The following is an 18,686-nucleotide window of genomic DNA, read 5'->3' on the forward strand; positions in this document are numbered from 1 at the left end:
CGATCAGGCTATTATTTCCAAAGTTTTGGACTAATTTGCTATTGCGAAATGAAATTTCTTCAAACAAGGCAAAAAGTGCATTCCTCCTTCAGGATTGCACTCTGCACATGCCAAATCTGAAGTTATAAAACCAAGCTGTTTTGAAGTTATCTGAGTATAAAAAAAGGCCTCTGACCAATTTTCTGAGAAGAAAACTGTTTATCATTTTCCAGAAAAAAAAAAAAAATCCCTTGGACCAAGATCAAGTATGGGAAATTTCAAGCCAAAATGCAAATCTCTGAGCACTATGGAAGCAAATACGAGCAGTGGTTCAAACTGAAAGCCATTTCGGGAGGCAGCAGCACTGGTTCCAAAGTGCAGGCTGAATTCTGCCTCCACCGTGGGTCTGATGTTCAAACCACAGTCCACTGATTTTCCCAGACTGAACAGATTTTCTTGAAATTTGGCATACTGTATCTCTGCAGCACAGCTTTCCTGGGAAGTTTGGTAAAATCATGCAAGGAAGGAGGCTGGTTGTTTTGTTTCTGTGTTTTAGCACAGTGTTTTATATATGTAGCTACACTCTGAAAAAATCATTGTCAAAATGTTTTTTGTCATTCCAGATCATGAAAATGTCTTTGCCAAGTAACTTCTTGTCTGTTCTGCTAATCTGGTTGAGGACATACATGATTCCCTTAATTATTTGGGGAAATTGGCATTGGGAATATTGTTAAAACCAACAAAAAAATGAGTTGAAGGTATTCTTAAGCCAAGAAAGAGAAATACATGTGTGAAAAACACTAGCACGAAGATAAAGTGGCCCGTATATGAGCATCTTTCATCTATGAAAGTTACAGCCACCTTTGCTCTCAGGTGCTCCATTACATGTTGTGGGTGATACAGCTGTGCCTTTTAGATTTCTAACTGCACGAGTAACCTCAGAAATCCTCTTGCACTGGCACACATTTTGATGATAGCTAAATGCAAATGATTATTTGAAGTGGTGTATATCAAATAGCACTGAAATTTCCTGTTTACAACGCTACAAAAACAAAGCCTGAATTCTCTGTGCAGACCGAGTTAATATTATTGACTTTCAGGGGTCATGGAGCAATTGGTGACCCGCGCTGGCATGCGAGGAATTACACATGTGAATCCAGATATGGTACGGATGTGTCAGAGTTTAGCTGCATGGAAGTACCGTAAAGGAGACTACAGGCTGAACGTTTTCTGCATGAAAACAGAGACTAGCAGTGTGATAGGAGACCTGCCCTGCGTTGCACTGTCTGGATCTTCCTTGACCACAGAGAGAAATGAACCCCCTGACTCACATGCAAGGACCAAGAGGCAGAAACCTAAATGAAGCACCTCTCATCGAGAGCAAACTCCACCCTATATGATTAGGACCCAGGCCATCTCTCAGCAAACCCAACTGCTAACTCAGACAGGAGCTGGATCAGGGCGCTGCAGTGCTCTGTGGCAGATAAATCTGTACATCCTATGTTATTCATTTCAAGGTCTGGGATACATTCTTCTGCCCCATTGAGATCGATGTTGATTGATTCATCGTCATTGAATCAAGTGCCACTCTGTGCACGACTTTGTGTACACAGCTAGGCTTGCACCCATTCTCTGGCACTCACACTGATAAATATGTTGTTATATAAAAATAGATATGTGTGTGCATTTGCATATACATGTAAAGACACACAAAATCATACACAGCTTACTGCAGTGTTTTTTTCCAGAGGTCACATAGAGCTGTGTGCACTTGAAGTGTCATGACAAAAAAAATCATTTCTTTTGCGTTGTTACTGGACAATTTAAACGCTGATTACAATGAATAAATACAGCAGAATAAATGTAAATCAGGAAATAGACATACTTCCTGCTTTAAAAGGGTCAACCTCACAAAGTACAGAAGTAGAGGAGAGAATTTGTATTAAGCATGTGAATAGTAACTAGAAATCAATTTTAAGTATGTTACTGGATGACTGAAAAGCCTTCACTGACCAAAGAAAGCGATGCCCCTTGATTAAGAAAATCAGCTGATTTTATAGATGGAAAAAATAAAGAAAACATCTCTAATAAATTAAATAATATATAAAGTTAAGAAAAGTATCGATGACAAACAGGAGAAAGAAGACATTGATTTGAATGAATACAAATTCAAAAGGAATTACAAGAATGTGATAAAATAAGCAAAACGAGACAATTAATGGACAGATGGTCAAAGACAACTGAGTTTTATATAAACCGAGACAAAGAAAACGTCACTAATGGTACCAATAGGTTATTAAATGGAATTTGCAGAATTGGCAATAAGCGATGCAGGTGACAGACATGTCCAACAGATATTTTTGTTGCATTTCAGCAAACATATATGGAATAAGTTACATGGCATGTTAGACAGAACTGACATTAATTAATGTAATTAATGTGATCTTACCATTTCAATGGTAATATAAAGATGATGTCCCAAAACAGCTCTAAAAGTTGCACATTTTAAAAAACCTACATGTTTAGGTAACTCTTATCCAAGAACTTCATAAGAAATCTGTGGGATGGCAATATCAATTCCCTCTGTCAGGGACCCAGGAGACTGACAGAAAGGCAGAGACCTGCTCTCATCCAGCATTAGACACCTCTCAGTCACCTTTCCCTTCGGGGCTAGTCACCCTATGTTCTCTTCACCGTCAATTGACAGACAGAGGTGTTTATTGAATGAAATTCATCTGACCATAAGTAGACATGTGAATTTGGTTATGCAAATCACATCCTAATATGCCATCCACATATTAAAAAATCAACAGGGTGCCTGAGGTTTCTCAGGTCTGCCCACAAGGCATCCGTTGTGGCTCTGAGCGTAAGGCTGTGGTCAAAAGGGTAGATAGCATCCTTGGATGTATAAGCAGGATGGTCTTGTGTAGGAATGGAGGGGTTATTTCACCTGCATGTTTGACATTAGTGTCATTCCTACTGGAAAGCCAAACCATGTTCTAATACCAGTTCAGGAAAACACTGATGCTTTGAAAATGTTCAAAATAGAGTTATAAACCTTCTCAAATTTCCTGCGAGATGCTATGAGTCTGAGAGATAATGGGACTATTATTTCTGTAATGTAGAAATGTGTTTGCAACTTTTACAAATATGCAAAAAACACATACAAACTTAAGAGGAAAATTGTAATAGCAGCAAGATGATAATAGATTATAAGTAAGATTTTATACTCATGTAATCCCTATTACGTGAGTTGCCCTCTGCAAGTGTCTGCCTATCCTAGATATCTCTAAAGGGACCGAGGGTGCTTAGGCTCCTAAGTCAGATAATTCCTTCAAGATTCCTTTTAAAGGTAGGCAGGATGGTTTGAGCTGAATGTACTTTCCAAACAGCAGGGTCGAATCTCGTTCCTTTAAAATCAAAAGAACGGTCAAGGCATTGGAAAAGATGCCTTGCAGTAAGAAACTCGGGAAGTTCGATCTATTTTGCTTACTGCAAAAAGGCCAAGGGGTGACTTAACCACAGTCTGACAATACCTACAGGGCTAATCTTGGTAATGACTTCTCAACCCGGCCGGTAAAGATACAACAAAAGTCAGAGCCGAAGATAACTCAGACTAGAAACCCAATATAATTATTGGTGGCCACATTAAATAATGCTTAGAGCTTTTTAGAAAGGTAGTTGCTGATGCTTTAATGAAGGCAACCTCAAAATCAGATTTATTAAGAAAAAAGATATACTGTAATTCAAACAATAAACAAGGAACTAACAAGGCTTGTGCTGTGCAGGATTCAGGCCAGGATCTCACAACTGTCTGGAAATCTAAGAATCTATAAACCCACTATGCAGCAGGTTTCTTACTTTGATCTGTTTAAAGAAACTATTATGTACATGCTTATCATGGTGACATTTAAACACTGTTAATATATGCATAAGGTTCAAAGCAGGGTAATTACCATTTTTTCCAACTCAGACCGCTGGTATGATTTGCCAGTGCTCTTGTTTTGAAAACTAATTCCCATTATCTAAAAGACTTTCCAAAGCAAACATAGCAGCGTAGCACTTTCTAATATTTATTTTGTGTTCCCAAAGAAAAAGCAATAGTGGTAGTTATTTCTTTTTGGAGGGGGCACATGGTGGTTCTTTTTCTAAAACGATACTTGTCTCCCGCTGCAGCTTTAAAATGTCTCCCTGTCCCTCTACTGAGTCAAAGGACCGGGTCCATTGGCAGAGGGCTTTGCCGAAAAGGTAGCAGGCAAATTGTTTCATGGGAATTAGGCAAAGGTCTACGCTGGTAGCAGTCAACACTGCTTCAGTGCCTAACTGCTGCAGAAGACTGCAAATGGAAAGGTTTTTCATGTACTACGACGAAGATTCATAGTTTTAAGGTCACTGTGATCCTCCTCCCTCCAGTTGTCTTTCCTACATAATCTGGACCAAAACAGAACAAACCAAACCAAAACAAAAAAGCAGGAGGCAGAGCTTCCTATAGGAGTTTTATTTTATTTTTTTTTTAATTGTTTGCCTGTACGAACTGCAGAATGCCCAGCACCCGTTCCCCATCTGATTCAGATCATAAACTTGGTGGGGCTGGGAACAGCTTGGCGGACGTTTGCAGCACAGTGTGTGCATTCACAGCATTATCGCCGACCGAGATTAGCAGCGGAGCACTGCTAGTCACAGAAGGCAACGCTTATGAGTAAATATGGACCTCACCAGATACGGGCTGCGTTGCTGACTGCATCGTAGCCTCCTTGCACGACCTTGGGACTGCAGCGCTGTCTGCCTCTGTGTTTAAAAAGTTAAGATAATACGACTTGTCTGCCTCGCAAGGATTTTGTAAGACTGCAGTCGCTGTTTATTGGAGCTGGTTATAAACTATCACGGTGATGAGAGCTTTGTAAATACCTGTGCTCATGAAACCTTGGTTAAAACACCTCGTGCTAGAGGAAAACCAGTCGTTGCAGCATGGCCACACACATACGGATGCACGGCTCTTGGCGATGGCCGTGCTCAGGACACCCGCACATGTCACACACTGTGCACACACACGCACCCAGCCAGAGGTTGTTTAACCGGGGCTTTACAAACATTTTCAAAGCGCTTTACAAACAGTTCATTAATAGATGACATATTTTTGCTAAAGGCACAACCAGCCCAACCAGATTTTATTACAGGTGTAAATAACGCTGAGTGTGTTTAAGTGTGAGCCTCATGTGTCCGCTCTTAATCCTGGGGACACCCTACAGGTCTGCTCAATTTCCCCTCAAAATTCATGAACCCTACGTCTGTACTTAGGAGAGGTACACAAACCCTACATCCGCACGTGTTTAGGAGAGGTATATAAACCCTACATCCGTACGTGCATAGGAGAAGTACACAAACCCTACACCTGTGCGTATTTAGGAGAGGTAAACAAACCCTACATCCGTACGTGTTTAGGAGAAGTACACAAACCCTACACCCGAACGTGTTTAGGGGAGGTACACCAACACCAGGAGGTGCTTGGAGCAGCACCCTAGGTTTCTCTCTCCCCGTGAAGGACCACCACCACCCAGATGTGTCCGAGATGCCAGACGTACAAGTGAGGGATGTGTTGGGAGAAAAGGTGGCAGCTTAGAGACCTGCCCTGTGGCCTGGCGAGGGAGAGGAAGGAGAGGAGGGAGAGGAGGGAGAGGAGGGAGGAGGCTGACGGCTCAGCTCAGCCTGCCCCTGGGGAACCAAGCCTGGGCCTGGGCACCTCGGGGTGCCCCTCTCAGGCCCTGTCGCCGCCCTTCACCGCTGTGGGGACATCGGGGACCCAGCCCCGGGTCACCAAGCCCGGGGGGAGGCAGGGCAGGGCCGCTCGCTGCTCACAGCGGGGTCGCCGTGCCTGAAGTGGGGGGGACGCTTCTGAGGCTCCGCAGGGCCGAGGGGCTCCGGGGGGCTCCGGGGGGCACCCAGCGGGACTTTCCCCCCGGGCCGGGGCCGTAGCTGTGCCCGCCCCGGGAGGCTGGGAGGAGGCCGGGGCTCGGGGAGGCGCCGTCCCCTCCCCTGGGCAGTTTCTCGGCGCGGCGGTTTAAGAGCAGAGCCGCCCCCGGCCCCTCCCCGTTGGAGCCGGCCCGGGCGGCACGGCGCGGCCGGGGCCGGAGCCGGGGCCGGGGGCAGGTGGGGGGCCGGGGGGTCTCGGCCATGGCACGGTGCCGTGGTGGCTGTGGTGGCGGTGGTGGCAGGGGGGCGGCCGGGCGGCTGCTGGCCCTGCTGCTGGCCCTGCTGCTCGGCGGGACGCGGGGCTTCGGCGACGAGGAGGAGCGGCGCTGCGACGCCATCCGCATCGCCATGTGCCAGAACCTGGGCTACAATGTCACCAAGATGCCCAACCTGGTGGGCCACGAGCTGCAGGCGGACGCCGAGCTGCAGCTCACCACCTTCACCCCCCTCATCCAGTACGGCTGCTCCAGCCAGCTCCAGGTGGGTCCCAAACCCCCCCCCCCCAACCCTCCCCAAACCCCCCAAATCCCCCCCCCAAACCCCCTTCTCCAGAACCGGGAGCTGGGCGTTGTGCTGACATTTCCCCCATCTCCCCCGCTGCAAAGCCTGGAGGGAGCGGGCTGCAGCACAAGGCAGCGCTGTGTGGGCTTCCCATGGGGGGAAAAAAGGGGGTCCTGCCATGCCCGGCCCGCAGGGACACCCCCACGGCAGCCGCCAGCTTGGACCCCCGCGTCCCCAAATCCCTGAAGCCCCCCCGGTGTGGCCACAGGCCCCCAAAATCGCCGTGTTTCCAAAGCTGAGCGAGCGGCAGCGTTTTATGGCCGGTGCGAGCCCGTCGGTGGCCCGATGGTGAAAGAGAGGCGCGTTCTTCCAGGAGGATCACAAACCGAAGTGATTCAGTAAATGCCTTTTCTTCTGTTTGTTTGCTAGCCGTCATATCCAGGCAGTGCCTTGAACAAAAATATGTATTTGTTTAAACCGCTTTAAAATATACTTTTTTTTTCTTTTTTTTTTTTTTTTCCTAAATTGCACCCTTGAGGTTTACATCTGGCTAAATCCCACTCGCTTTATTGAAAGTGATGGGCTAAATTTGCATGGAGCTAATCTGGGGAGTGAAATGTTCAGGCTTTGGCTTCGGACCACACTTGAACTGAAAGAAGGCAGCATTTTTAGGGTTTTTTCTCCCAAGTTTTTATTGTTCTTGGTTTATTTGTTTTATGCTGCTTCCTGTTTTTTAAGGCAAAGGACCAAAAATTACTGCTAAAAAGGCAAAAAAGAAAACTTGTTATGTTTTGACCTGTTGAATTTTCTCCTAACGCATTTGCGATTTCTGTTTCTCTCTTCCAGTTCTTCCTTTGTTCAGTCTACGTCCCGATGTGCACAGAGAAGATTAACATCCCCATAGGTCCCTGTGGTGGCATGTGCCTCTCTGTCAAAAGAAGATGTGAACCTGTTTTAAAAGAATTTGGATTTGCCTGGCCGGACAGCCTGAACTGCAGCAAATTCCCACCCCAGAACGATCACAACCACATGTGCATGGAGGGCCCGGGAGATGAAGAGGTTCCCCTTCATAGCAAGACATCCTTGCAGCCTGGAGAAGAGTGCCACAGCATGGGATCCAATTCCGATCAGTACATCTGGGTCAAGAGGAGCCTGAACTGTGTCCTCAAATGTGGCTATGATGCTGGGCTCTACAGCAGGTCAGCGAAGGAATTCACAGATATCTGGATGGCCGTGTGGGCTAGTCTTTGCTTCATATCAACTGCGTTCACAGTCCTGACCTTCCTGATTGATTCATCCAGATTTTCCTACCCGGAGCGCCCAATCATATTTTTGAGCATGTGCTACAATATTTATAGCATTGCTTATATTGTGAGGCTAACTGTGGGCCGGGAAAGGATATCCTGTGATTTTGAAGAGGCAGCAGAACCTGTTCTTATCCAAGAAGGTCTTAAGAACACAGGATGTGCTATAATTTTCTTGCTGATGTACTTTTTCGGGATGGCTAGCTCCATCTGGTGGGTTATTCTGACATTGACGTGGTTTCTGGCCGCAGGACTCAAGTGGGGCCATGAAGCTATAGAAATGCACAGTTCGTATTTCCACATTGCAGCGTGGGCTATCCCTGCAGTGAAGACCATTGTCATTTTGATTATGAGACTGGTAGATGCAGACGAGCTCACTGGCCTGTGCTACGTTGGGAACCAGAACCTGGATGCGCTGACGGGCTTTGTTGTTGCTCCGCTTTTTACCTACCTGGTTATTGGAACTTTATTCATTGCAGCTGGGTTAGTGGCCTTATTTAAAATCAGGTCTAATCTTCAGAAAGATGGAACTAAAACTGACAAACTGGAAAGACTGATGGTTAAAATCGGTGTCTTCTCAGTGCTGTACACCGTCCCAGCAACGTGTGTCATTGCCTGTTATTTCTACGAAATCTCCAACTGGGCCATTTTCCGCTATTCGGCCGATGATTCCAATATGGCAGTGGAGATGCTCAAAATCTTCATGTCCCTCCTGGTGGGTATCACTTCAGGTATGTGGATCTGGTCAGCCAAAACTCTGCACACGTGGCAGAAGTGCTCGAACAGACTGGTGAACTCAGGGAAAGTGAAACGGGAGAAGAGAGCAGATGGTTGGGTGAAACCTGGGAAAGGGAACGAGACTGTGGTATGAGAAAAGGACGACACCCCGATGGTCTGACTGCTCTTACCTGAAGGACTGATTGTGTATAAGCATTGCAGTGTAAATGCTGGGAGCAGAGTGGGGAGACAGTAGCAAAACTTGTCTCTTGAGGAAGGAAAAAAAAAGCCTTGAAGAATAAGCAAACAAACAAAAAAATCATGCTGCAAATACAATAGCCATAAACCATGCTGCCCAAAATAGGAAAGCCCAGGGAGGCTTTAAAAGCTGTGAAATATCCAAACACATTATCTTCCTTTTTTTTTATAAAGTAGGATGCAATATACTGAAGTCTTTAGAAGCAGTGGGACTGTAGCCCACAGCTGTGGGATATTGTCTTGTGTTCATCGTCTTACAGCTGATGGAGGAAAGGCAGTCTGGGTCCAAGTTCGGTGCTGATTTAGGGTCCAGTTACCAGAGATGGAGCACCCAGAACCACAATTAGTTGTCTTCTTTCTGAGTTCAGACCTTCGCTGAGGGTTTTGTCTCTACACCCTGGGGAATTCTGTTGCTCCCGTATGCTGCACGAGTCAGCCAAGGATTAGATCCTCCAACAAATAATTAAGTGGACTTTCCAAACTTGGGAATTACCCAAACTAAGAAGGATTTAGTGAGGTATTAGTGAGGATGACTCTTAAGTCATCTGATGGTCTAATACAAATTTTGTCTCCTTTTTACTGTCTGTAACCTAGTCTGAACTGAGTGTTTTGATCAGGAATTTGGACCTCCCTAGGTTCCTTCCAACCTGAAGTATTGTATGATTCTGTCAATATTTCATATTTTCTTAAAAGAAGCTTTACTCAAGGTCATTGTCAGAAGTAGAGGAATATGTGGGAGCTTGGAAACTGTGCGTGCTGTTATGCATCACTTATCATTGTTCCCTGCCTCTGCTCCCACTCCTTCAGGTGCTCCTGCTATTTCCAGCTGACTACTTTATTCTGCTGCGTTTAATAGCTTTAAATGAAGTCTTACGTTACAGTGCTCCTTCCTACAGGAAAGAGAAAAATGAGTTGAGGGTCTCTTCAGAACAATGTCAGTTTTCTCCAAGTAAACTTATCTGGCTCTCTGGAGACCCATTGCATGAAGCAATTAAGTCTTAATATATTTCATTCGGTGCGATGGTATCTCTGCAGACGCCAGTCTGGGAGAAGCGAAATGTTGAGTTCCTTGGCAACCTCATGTTCACACAGATCAGTTGTATAATTATGTGTGTCAGTTACAATTAAAAGAACATTCTCAGTCCATGACATCGCAGTACAGCTGACTGCCTCAGAACGAGGCTCCAGTTGCTCACTGACAGCTATGGAGATATTTTTTTTAACGTTATCGATGCATACAGAATGCGAGCAGGCGTTCACTCCTCAGGAATGACAGAAACACTGTCAGCTTTCTAAAGGGATCCAAAGAGAAGAGATCCAACTTCTTGATTGAATAATGTTTCACAGCAGCTTTCAAGTTGCCTTATCCTTTTAATTGTGGAGGTATTGGCTCGTGCTTGTGGGAAGCTTGAACCTTGTGTCTGGGGCTGGTTTGGCTATTAAGAAAGGTGATGCAAACAGTGGTAGCCCACAAGCACTTAAGAGAACACTGGTTCGATGCTCTGTCCCTTTGAAGGACCTTCAGTTTTATCTGTGTACCCTAAACTTTTGCTTCATTTGTTTGTGTGGAACCTGCTCAGCTGCTGAGCGTCGCCCCAGTGCCCAGACTCCCACGACTTTCGAGGGCAACTGAGAACATGCGCTGCTTTAGTACAGTCCTCACTTTTCCTACAGGTGCCCCATGTGCTTCCCAAACCACAATTCATTCCAGCTCTGGCCGTGAGCGCTAATCTGTCCCAGAAGCGTGAATTGTTTCAATGTCAATGTTGAAACATGTGCTAGAGCATATTTTAAAAAACAAACAATCAACCAAACAAACCCTAATTGCAGTCTTTGTGGTCGGGCTCCCTCTCTAGCAGAACAAGTGACAACTTGACACATTCTGCTCGATGTACAACCATTGTCTTGGCCAGCGCTGCATACCAGCTGAGCCTTTTGATCCTCTCTATAAAGTCTCTCGCCATCAGTGTTGTGCTTGGATCTGGTTATTCCTCTGTGGACAAGGAGTTCTGCAATACGAAATCTTCAGATGGCTCAGACTCTCCATGATGCGATCTGTCGGCTGACACAGCAAGGGATGTACAAGCAGCAGCTGTATTTTGACTTTCAAGGGGTGAGGACACAGTATGAGCCCCGTCCTGTAACCTAGCCGTGGCCTGTGCCAAGGTGTCACGTTCACTCAAGTGTCCTTCAGTCTGAAGCGCCCTGGATACTCTCCTGGCTGATACGACTCCTGCTTGACCTGACTGATTCAACAAACAGCATTTTTAACTGTGTTATGTACACAGAAGCGAATGTTAAGTAGCGCTCCTGTTACCAGATCCCTCCATCTCTGACTGAGGCACTGTGGACTGTGACAGATGGGTGTCCCTGGTGATTTGAGACACTGGAAATGAGTTGGTTGAGGACAGCGCTGCGTAGCCCCGTGGGAGCTGAGCAACTTTAAAGTGTGAGGCACTCAGATTTTGTGGATAGGGGAGGGGAGAGACACCAGCGGCTGTCCCTGGAGGAACATCTTTCGCAAGCTCTCAGGGGGCGCTGTGCCAGCTCTTGCAGTGACAAAACCATTCCACGAATGTACCCATCCATCTGCATTCACCTTGCTCTGCTCCGGGGATGCCTGAAGGGGAAGTCACAGCAGACAGCCCAAAACCCAGCAGTCACGGAGAGCGGGTATCTGCAACTCGTCCGTTCTCTCGTTTCAGCGTTGTTATGAATTTAAAGCCAAAAAATGTGTGACTAATCCTCTCTCGGAAGTGCAGTTGCTGTGGTTGTACAACGAGAAACCTTTCGGCGGTTACCTTCCTGGCACAGGCCCTGCTCCCTCCAGCTCCGTCTGCCCGTCTCTCCCACCCCAGTGCGTGCTCTTCTGACCGCACGTTTCTGAAGCATCTGCCGGAGAGGTACAAGCCTGGCTCCTGCGTTGAACAGGCAGGTTAGCTCCTTTCTCTGAGCTTCTAAGGAAACAGACACTGATTATTTTGGGGTGTACAGAAAATATATCTGCTCTGATGTATGTACTGTAAATTTCTAATTTATCACTGTAAAAAAAAAAAAACTTGCTATTTAATTTTTATATCAAAATAAAATTTTAACCTCTGTGGATAACGAAGGTATTCCTGGCAGCCCTCATGTTTTTGGTGAGTTTGTTTCCTGAATTGGCTATACCGCTGTTGCATGCTCTTTTTTCCCCTGACAGAAGGACACGTGGTCCGAATGGGTTAAAACAGCACAGTTTGGATCTCGTGTGGGTTGCAAAAGCACCTCTGCCAACTGGAAATAGCTGAGAACAAAACATCACTGGGCAAGAGTGAAAGTATGTACGTGTTTCAGTGCTTGCACATGGGGTGGAAAGAAACCCTTTCAAAGGCAGCGTGCAGGTCCCCGGGCACGTGGAGGCAGTTGCGGGCTGTGGCTGTTCTCTGGTGGGCTTGTGCTTGTCTCCGTGTGCCACCAGAACCAAACGGAAGCAAAAACACAACTGTCCACTGCTGCTGTAGCAGTGCTTCTGGGGAAAGCAGGGCTCTATGTAAGGTTCCTCTACTCCATGTATTATGGAGTAAGGGCATCCAGAGAAGCACGGAGCATCCAGATGCTGGGTGTGTGGTGGGAAGGGTAGCACAGCCACGTGCCTGTTGAGGGTACAACATCTGTTAGTGGTTTGGGAAAAGGCACATGCTCAAAATGTGCTCACTCAAAAAGGGTATTTTTAGCCCTTCAGAGAACAGATTCAACCTGTTATCTACATTTTTTTCCAATTTTTTTTTTTAAATAAGCTTTTTTAATGCTCTGCTTATTTTTTATTCCTCTTTTATCACTTCTGTTCACCAGTTAGGTGAGAGTTCCTTGTTTTTGTGTATGTCCTTCACCACTTTCTTTGACGCCAATTATACAGCTTGTAATATTAGTCACCATCTTAACCCACTTAATCATCTACATCACAAAATGTTCTGTATGCAGGATTACTTAATTAGCATAATGCTATTCTAATAAGAAACTAAATCAGACTACAGTGGATAATAGTGAGGATGTGCTATAAAGAAGACAGTAGGAATTATCACCTGTGTATCTATAACTAATCAAGTTTTGAAGAGCAGCATCTAAAACTGATAATTAGAGTGATTTCCTCATGCCTTTGGCAGCTCATCGCTGTTATGTTCTTAGCTGGTGATTAATGAGATCTCTGACTTGAAACTTATAATTAGGAGACTTTAATATAGCTACAGTTAAACATAACAAACATAGAAGTTTCTGGGGAAGGGAGAGGAATCTGCCTCTTGTTGGAGCTGTTAGCACCAACAAAGAACCTCAGATACAATGTTCAAGGTGGTGTTGGCTGCTCCAGGTCCCTCTGATGGCCTCTTGCCCCACACGTCATCCCAAACCAGGCATCTCAGAGTGTCACCAGTCAGATGGCAGTGCTGTAGTTGCTCCAACCTGGGGACAGCCTCCACGAACCACCATGAAGATGAAATCAGCCCAGGTTTGCCTACAGAGGGGGGGTTTTGGCTGTCTGCAAACCTCACAAAAGAGTAGCCTTTATCAGGAAATTTTGTGGTTGTTTTATTATTTGGGTTTGCGTGTTTTTAATGTTTGATTTTGTCTTGTTTTGCTACAGCTCTCTTTAAAGAGTAAATGTTGAATTCATAGCGAAGGAGACCGGAGTTCTGCAGCCAGAAATCAGAAGCTCTGTTAATATAAAAATGTGGTAATGCGGTAATGTGAAATGCATCATGAGAAGCTGGCTTCAGCAGGGAGGTCTCCACCACACCCCATCCTTCCTCAGCCACTCATTCATAGAATCAGAATCATCAAGGCTGGGAAAGGCCTTTAAGAGCATCAAGTTCCCGTAACTGCATCTCATTTCATCTCCTCCTTAATTTTGCCATACAACTACTCGTAGGGCTGAGCTGCAGAGAACATCAGCGAAAAAGACCTGGGTTAAAAATAACCACCAGGGTTTTCTGTTTGTTTTATGCAGAAGGTTATTTTTAACTCGGATCATGTCGGTGACCTGGTTCGTGGGGCAGCCCCACAAAGGGCCGAACTGACAAAAACGAGGCAGGATGAACTGCCTGGCTTGCGTTGTCTTGGCTCCTGCAGGCAGCATCCCGCAGAACTGCTCCCTGAGCCCTCCCCGTCTTCCCCGTGAGGCCAGAGCTGCAAACCCTTCAGTGAGGCTGCTGGTAACTCCCAAAGTTTGGTGCTTCGGCTGGGGATTGAGTCCAGATTCGAACAGCGTGCCCATAGGTGAGAGCCCCACTGCACAGCCCCACAGCAGCTGCGGCTCTCATGCTTTGCAGCACATATTCTGGTATGTTTGGGCTAATTGGGCTCATAATATACACCAGGATTTTGCATTCCCTGTCTCAACTTCAAAGGGCTCAATCGAATATCTGTGTAGGTTGAATAAAAAGCAGGGCATCTTTTCCTGCTTGCAAAGCCAGTGCTGGCTGGGAGAGTGACAAGGCTGGCACTGTGTCATGCCGTGCTCCCATTGCACCTCTCCGATAAAATCAGGCAGGAGGCTCCTTGCCAATCCGGCTGATGTTGTGCCACAGATCCTGGGTCCCCACAGCTTCCTGTGGCTGGGAGAGGATTTCTGGCACCCTGGCAAACTCCAGCTGGTTTAACAGCTTCGTGCTGTTGGCAGCCAGATGTTTTGTTTTCTGTGCTGCCAGCAGCCCACCGAGCAGGCACCACAAGGCTGGAAGAGCACAGAGGTGGCTCAGAGGTTAGGGGCAGCAGTCGAGGGCTCACACGATAAGGGATCATGGATAAACTGTTCTGTTTTCCTAGGTGTTTTTGGAGAGTGGGGACCTTCCATCTGCCAGATATTGAGTACAACATCAGAGAAAACAGGTTAAATCCCAAACACAAACACTGCTGCACCACAAATTTTACCGTAATTTTTAACTTTTGATTGTGCTCCTTGCTGCAAATGCTTTCCAAAAGCAAAAGAGCAGATTAATGAGTTATGCTTCAGAGGAAGGCTTAACTTTAGTTTTGTCATTTTTTAATCAATGGTTTAAAATATTTAAAGAAAATTACCCAAGACTTGTCAATACAGCTCTTCATTTTTTATTTCCATCAGCACTTAGCTGGCTTCCTGACCGTTTCTCTCATTTCCTGAGCTTATTCTGAGGAAGGCAAAAACATCCTTCCTGAAAAAAAAAAAATGCAAATAATTTGAGAATCTACTTCTGAAGTGTTAAGCTTTTAAAAAGTGTTAGATGGAGAACCAGCCTGACGTTAAGCATTTTAGACCGATGGGTAGGACTTGAGGGTAGAGCTGGATGAAAAAATGAACGTGAGCTGGCAACGTGCACTTGCAGCCCGGAAAGCCAACCGTAACCTTGCACCCCTCTGCTCTGCTCTGTGAGGCCCCACCTGGAGCCCCGCATTCAGCTCTGGGGCCCACAGCACAAGAAGGACATGGAAGTATTAGGGCAGGGAGGGCCACAAGGATGGTCAGAGGGCTGGAGCACCTCTCCTGTGAAGACAGGCTGAGGGAGTTGGGGTTGTTCAGCCTGGAGAAGAGAAGGCTCCGGGGAGACCCTACAGCGGCCTGCCAGTACCTAAAGGGGGCTACAGGAAGGCTGGGGAGGGACTCTGTCAGGGGGTGCAGTGATAGGACAAGGGGGTTGGAACTGGATGATCTTTAAGGTCCTTTCCAACCCCAACCATACTGTGAGACTGTGGTAACAGCAGAAGTATTTTCTCCCATAACTGAAGCAATTCACCCAGAGATGCTTTTAGTCAAGCACTTCAGAAGGGATTATAACTGCAGTTCCGCGGAAACGCAGGACTTTCAGGGCTGGATTTTATTTATTTATCTATTTATACATGCACTCGGGCGCCTTGTGCTTGCAGCAAGCAGCCGGTGACACCTAGTGGCAGCTGCCCCTCGACCCAGCCCCAGCTCTGCTGCCCTGCCGAGGGCCTTTTGCTATCGACCTCTTCTTGCTTAGCTCTGGGCTCAGGGCAACCCCCAGCAGGCTGCTGATGTCGCTCACAGAGGGAAAAAAAAAAAATGACATGAAGGCCAAAGGGACATCTTTCCCCTGGCTGCAGCAAGGGAAGGTGCTGGTAAAAGAAGCCAGCATCACATAGATCTGAAAAGTTCACCTGAAAGACTTAACACGGTCTCCTCCTGGACCTCACGCTAGTCATGTTATAAAGGAAAGGGCCCAGGGAAGCGCAGTGGCAAGGAAGGCCTCCAGCCTGAGGTAGCCTTTAGTCTTTTGGCTGCCATTTTGCAGTGGTGGGAGGAAGTGTCGGGCCTCAGGCAGACAGCAGAAAGCATTTGCAGAGTCACGCGCTAGAGAACCACAGTAAAACCGTAGCATCTTTTTCAAAGGTAGGGGGTGTGGGAGAGGCCTGGAAATGGAAAGAGTGAATCTCAGAGGAGGCGGGAATATATATATAATGCTAAAAATCAGCTACAGAGGCCCCAGTGTGTGAAAGGATGGCAAATAAAATACCATTCCGCTCACAGAACAATTACGTTTCTACAGCTGTGGCCTGAGCAAAGCCAAAAGAAGTAAAGAGCCTTCCCTGGAGAACAGTTTTATAAGTGGAACAGGGGAAGGGGCAGGTTTCATCCTGACATGCCAGTAATTCATCCTGTCAGCATTGACAAAGACAGCCCTCAGTGTGGCATATGATGTTCTGGGGCTTGCTGCTGCAAGACCTTGAGGTCTTTCACGTAATGCCTGGGAGCAGACTTTGTGTCTGCTGGAGCCTGCGCGTCTGCCATCTCCAGGATGCAGAACACATCTTCATCCCTCCTCTGCCCTCAGGACATCGGACACTTTTTCCTTTCTGGCTGTGAAAAGTCAGGTCTGACAGACGTGGCCACCAGCCCAGTCCTCCTCAATGCGTGGCCTTCCCAGGAGCTGCTCACCCCGCAGCTCCCTCCTGTAGCCCGCTCCCATCAGGGGTCTGTGGTCCCTGCCCCAAACCTACTACCAAGCTGCTGTCACCTGTCACAAAGGAAGGCCTGGCTGAGGTGGACTGGCAGAGAGCAGGATCCAAGATCCGTCAGGGCTGTTGGGATCGGGGTGGTGACTTTGGTACTAGGGTGTACAGGGGAAGGTGGCGTGTGGGTATGTGAGGACACCCACACCTCCCATCTCTGCTAAAGCAACTGAAGAAGAAGAAGCAGAAGGTTTTGAAATGTTGGTGGAGTAGCACAGGTTTGAGAGCCTTCCCTACAATCCCAAAACCATCCAAGTAACATCCCAATGGCAAAAGAAAGACCAAGAGGTCTTAGGCCCAAAGAGGCCCACAGCATGGGCTGATTGGGAGACAATTCTCCATGCGAAGAGATTCAGAGCAAAACAAAAACCTGTCACTTCTCATCTCATTCCCCTCTGTGTGCATTGGCTCATCACCACTCATTTAAGGAAGGCAAGTGATTTCCTCCATGGGGAAATGGGAGGAATCTGCCTTATTCAAAATGCAAAAGATTTTCAATAACAACAGCCATTTGCACAATTCATGTTTGTCCACAACTGATACTTGTAGCTCTCTTTTTCTCATGGCTTTAATATGCTCTAAGCATGTCCTGAGACTAAAAGGAACATTATAATTTTACATTTAACAGGACAAATTCAGCATTTCAACTCAACCTGATGTTGGTTTGGAGGAATTTATCATCTTTAAGACACTGACCCAGGTTCCTGCTTGATATTTAAAACTGCCTAACATCTGCTGGGGGTGAGGGAAAGTGGTTTTGGCTGTGACTAGAATGTAACATGTTATATCCATGGAGGTAACGACCATTCGTCTGGTGAATAAACAGAAAAAATAATTACTATCCATCATGGCTGGATTCGGTAACCACTGACTTGGCCAAAAGGATTGGTTATGATCTGGTCACCTTATAAATTAAATTCCATGAGGGCTGGGCTTGGTTCTGGAAACTCTACCTGCAATGTGCCAGGGCTCTGTCATCCAGTTATTGTTTGTGCTGGAATAGAAAGAATTCAATTCAGCGGGCATTTCATAAAAATAGTGGAGAATAAAGAAGGAAGGGAGGAAAGGAGGGAGGGAGGGAGGGAGGGAGGGAGGGAGGGAGGAAGGAAGGAAGGAAGGAAGGAAGGAAGGAAGGAAGGAAGGAAGGAAGGAAGGAAGGAAGGAAGGAAGGAAGGGAGAAAGAAAGAAAGAAAGAAAGAAAGAAAGAAAGAAAGAAAGAAAGAAAGAAAGAAAGAAAGAAAGAAAGAAAGAAAGAAAGAAAGAGAAAGAAAGAAAGAAAAAAGGAGAAAACCAAAAGACCTTTTTAAGAAGTATTAAACTCTCAGAAACCAAGACTAATGGAGAAACAATTAGAAGGGACAATAGCAAAAATGTGTGGCAAGACAATCCACATCCTTCTTCTTGAAATGATAACATGTGAGGACAGGCACATTCTTTTCTGTCATTAAAAAGCTGATTTTTTTTTTTTTTTAATCATTCTACATAATGTAAGCATAACTTTAGTTAGATCAACTATCTCAACAATTTCATTGAACAACTTTAATGAATCAATAGGAACAAATGGATTTATCTTCAAAAACATTGATTTCTGACTCTCGATTCAAGGTATTTCTACCTAAACTTTGTGGGAATAAATACCAGCTGATTGATTACTGCCCAAATATTGACTCTGATCTGGAGTGTTTACTCAGTGACCAGCGTCAGAGCACTCTGAATTCATGGGGATATTGTTTACTCCCTTGATGGATGTCAGGCTGGTGAGCAGGAGGAAGGCTTCAGTAAATCATTTGTGACATTAACCTTGCAGAAACAAATTCCCATGAATGTTTGTGTTAGTTCCGCTGCCAGTGCTCGTGCAAACATTGCAGAACAGAATTCACACTGTTATCTCCCTGTGACTAGTTTTGCAAACAAAAGTTCCTCGTAGGCATTTCCAGGCAAAGTCAATGGGACAGGCATGGAAGAAGTAAAATGCGC

The 18,686-nt window shown here is 46.0% G+C and overlaps 1 protein-coding gene across 1 annotated transcript; it reads left to right on the top strand.

The window, feature by feature from the left end:
* Positions 1-6,041: 6,041 nt before the first annotated feature.
* FZD4 (frizzled class receptor 4) lies at positions 6,042-11,845 on the top strand. Its single transcript, XM_083820931.1, has 2 exons — positions 6,042-6,429; positions 7,297-11,845. Exons 1-2 carry the CDS (start codon positions 6,151-6,153, stop codon positions 8,623-8,625), a joined length of 1,608 nt encoding a protein of 535 aa, XP_083677057.1. The 5' UTR covers positions 6,042-6,150; the 3' UTR covers positions 8,626-11,845.
* Positions 11,846-18,686: the final 6,841 nt, after the last annotated feature.

Source organism: Anser anser (genome assembly GCF_964211835.1).
Source record: "Anser anser genome assembly, chromosome: 1".
NCBI classification, from domain to species: domain Eukaryota; kingdom Metazoa; phylum Chordata; class Aves; order Anseriformes; family Anatidae; genus Anser; species Anser anser.

Coding starts and splice junctions, on each gene's coding strand:
- FZD4 (XM_083820931.1), top strand. CDS start 6,151: ATGGCACGGTGCCGTGGTGGCTGTGGTGGCGGTGGTGGCAGGGGGGCG. Junction 6,430..7,296: donor GCTGCTCCAGCCAGCTCCAG/GTGGGTCCCAAA, acceptor TCTCTCTTCCAG/TTCTTCCTTTGTTCAGTCTA.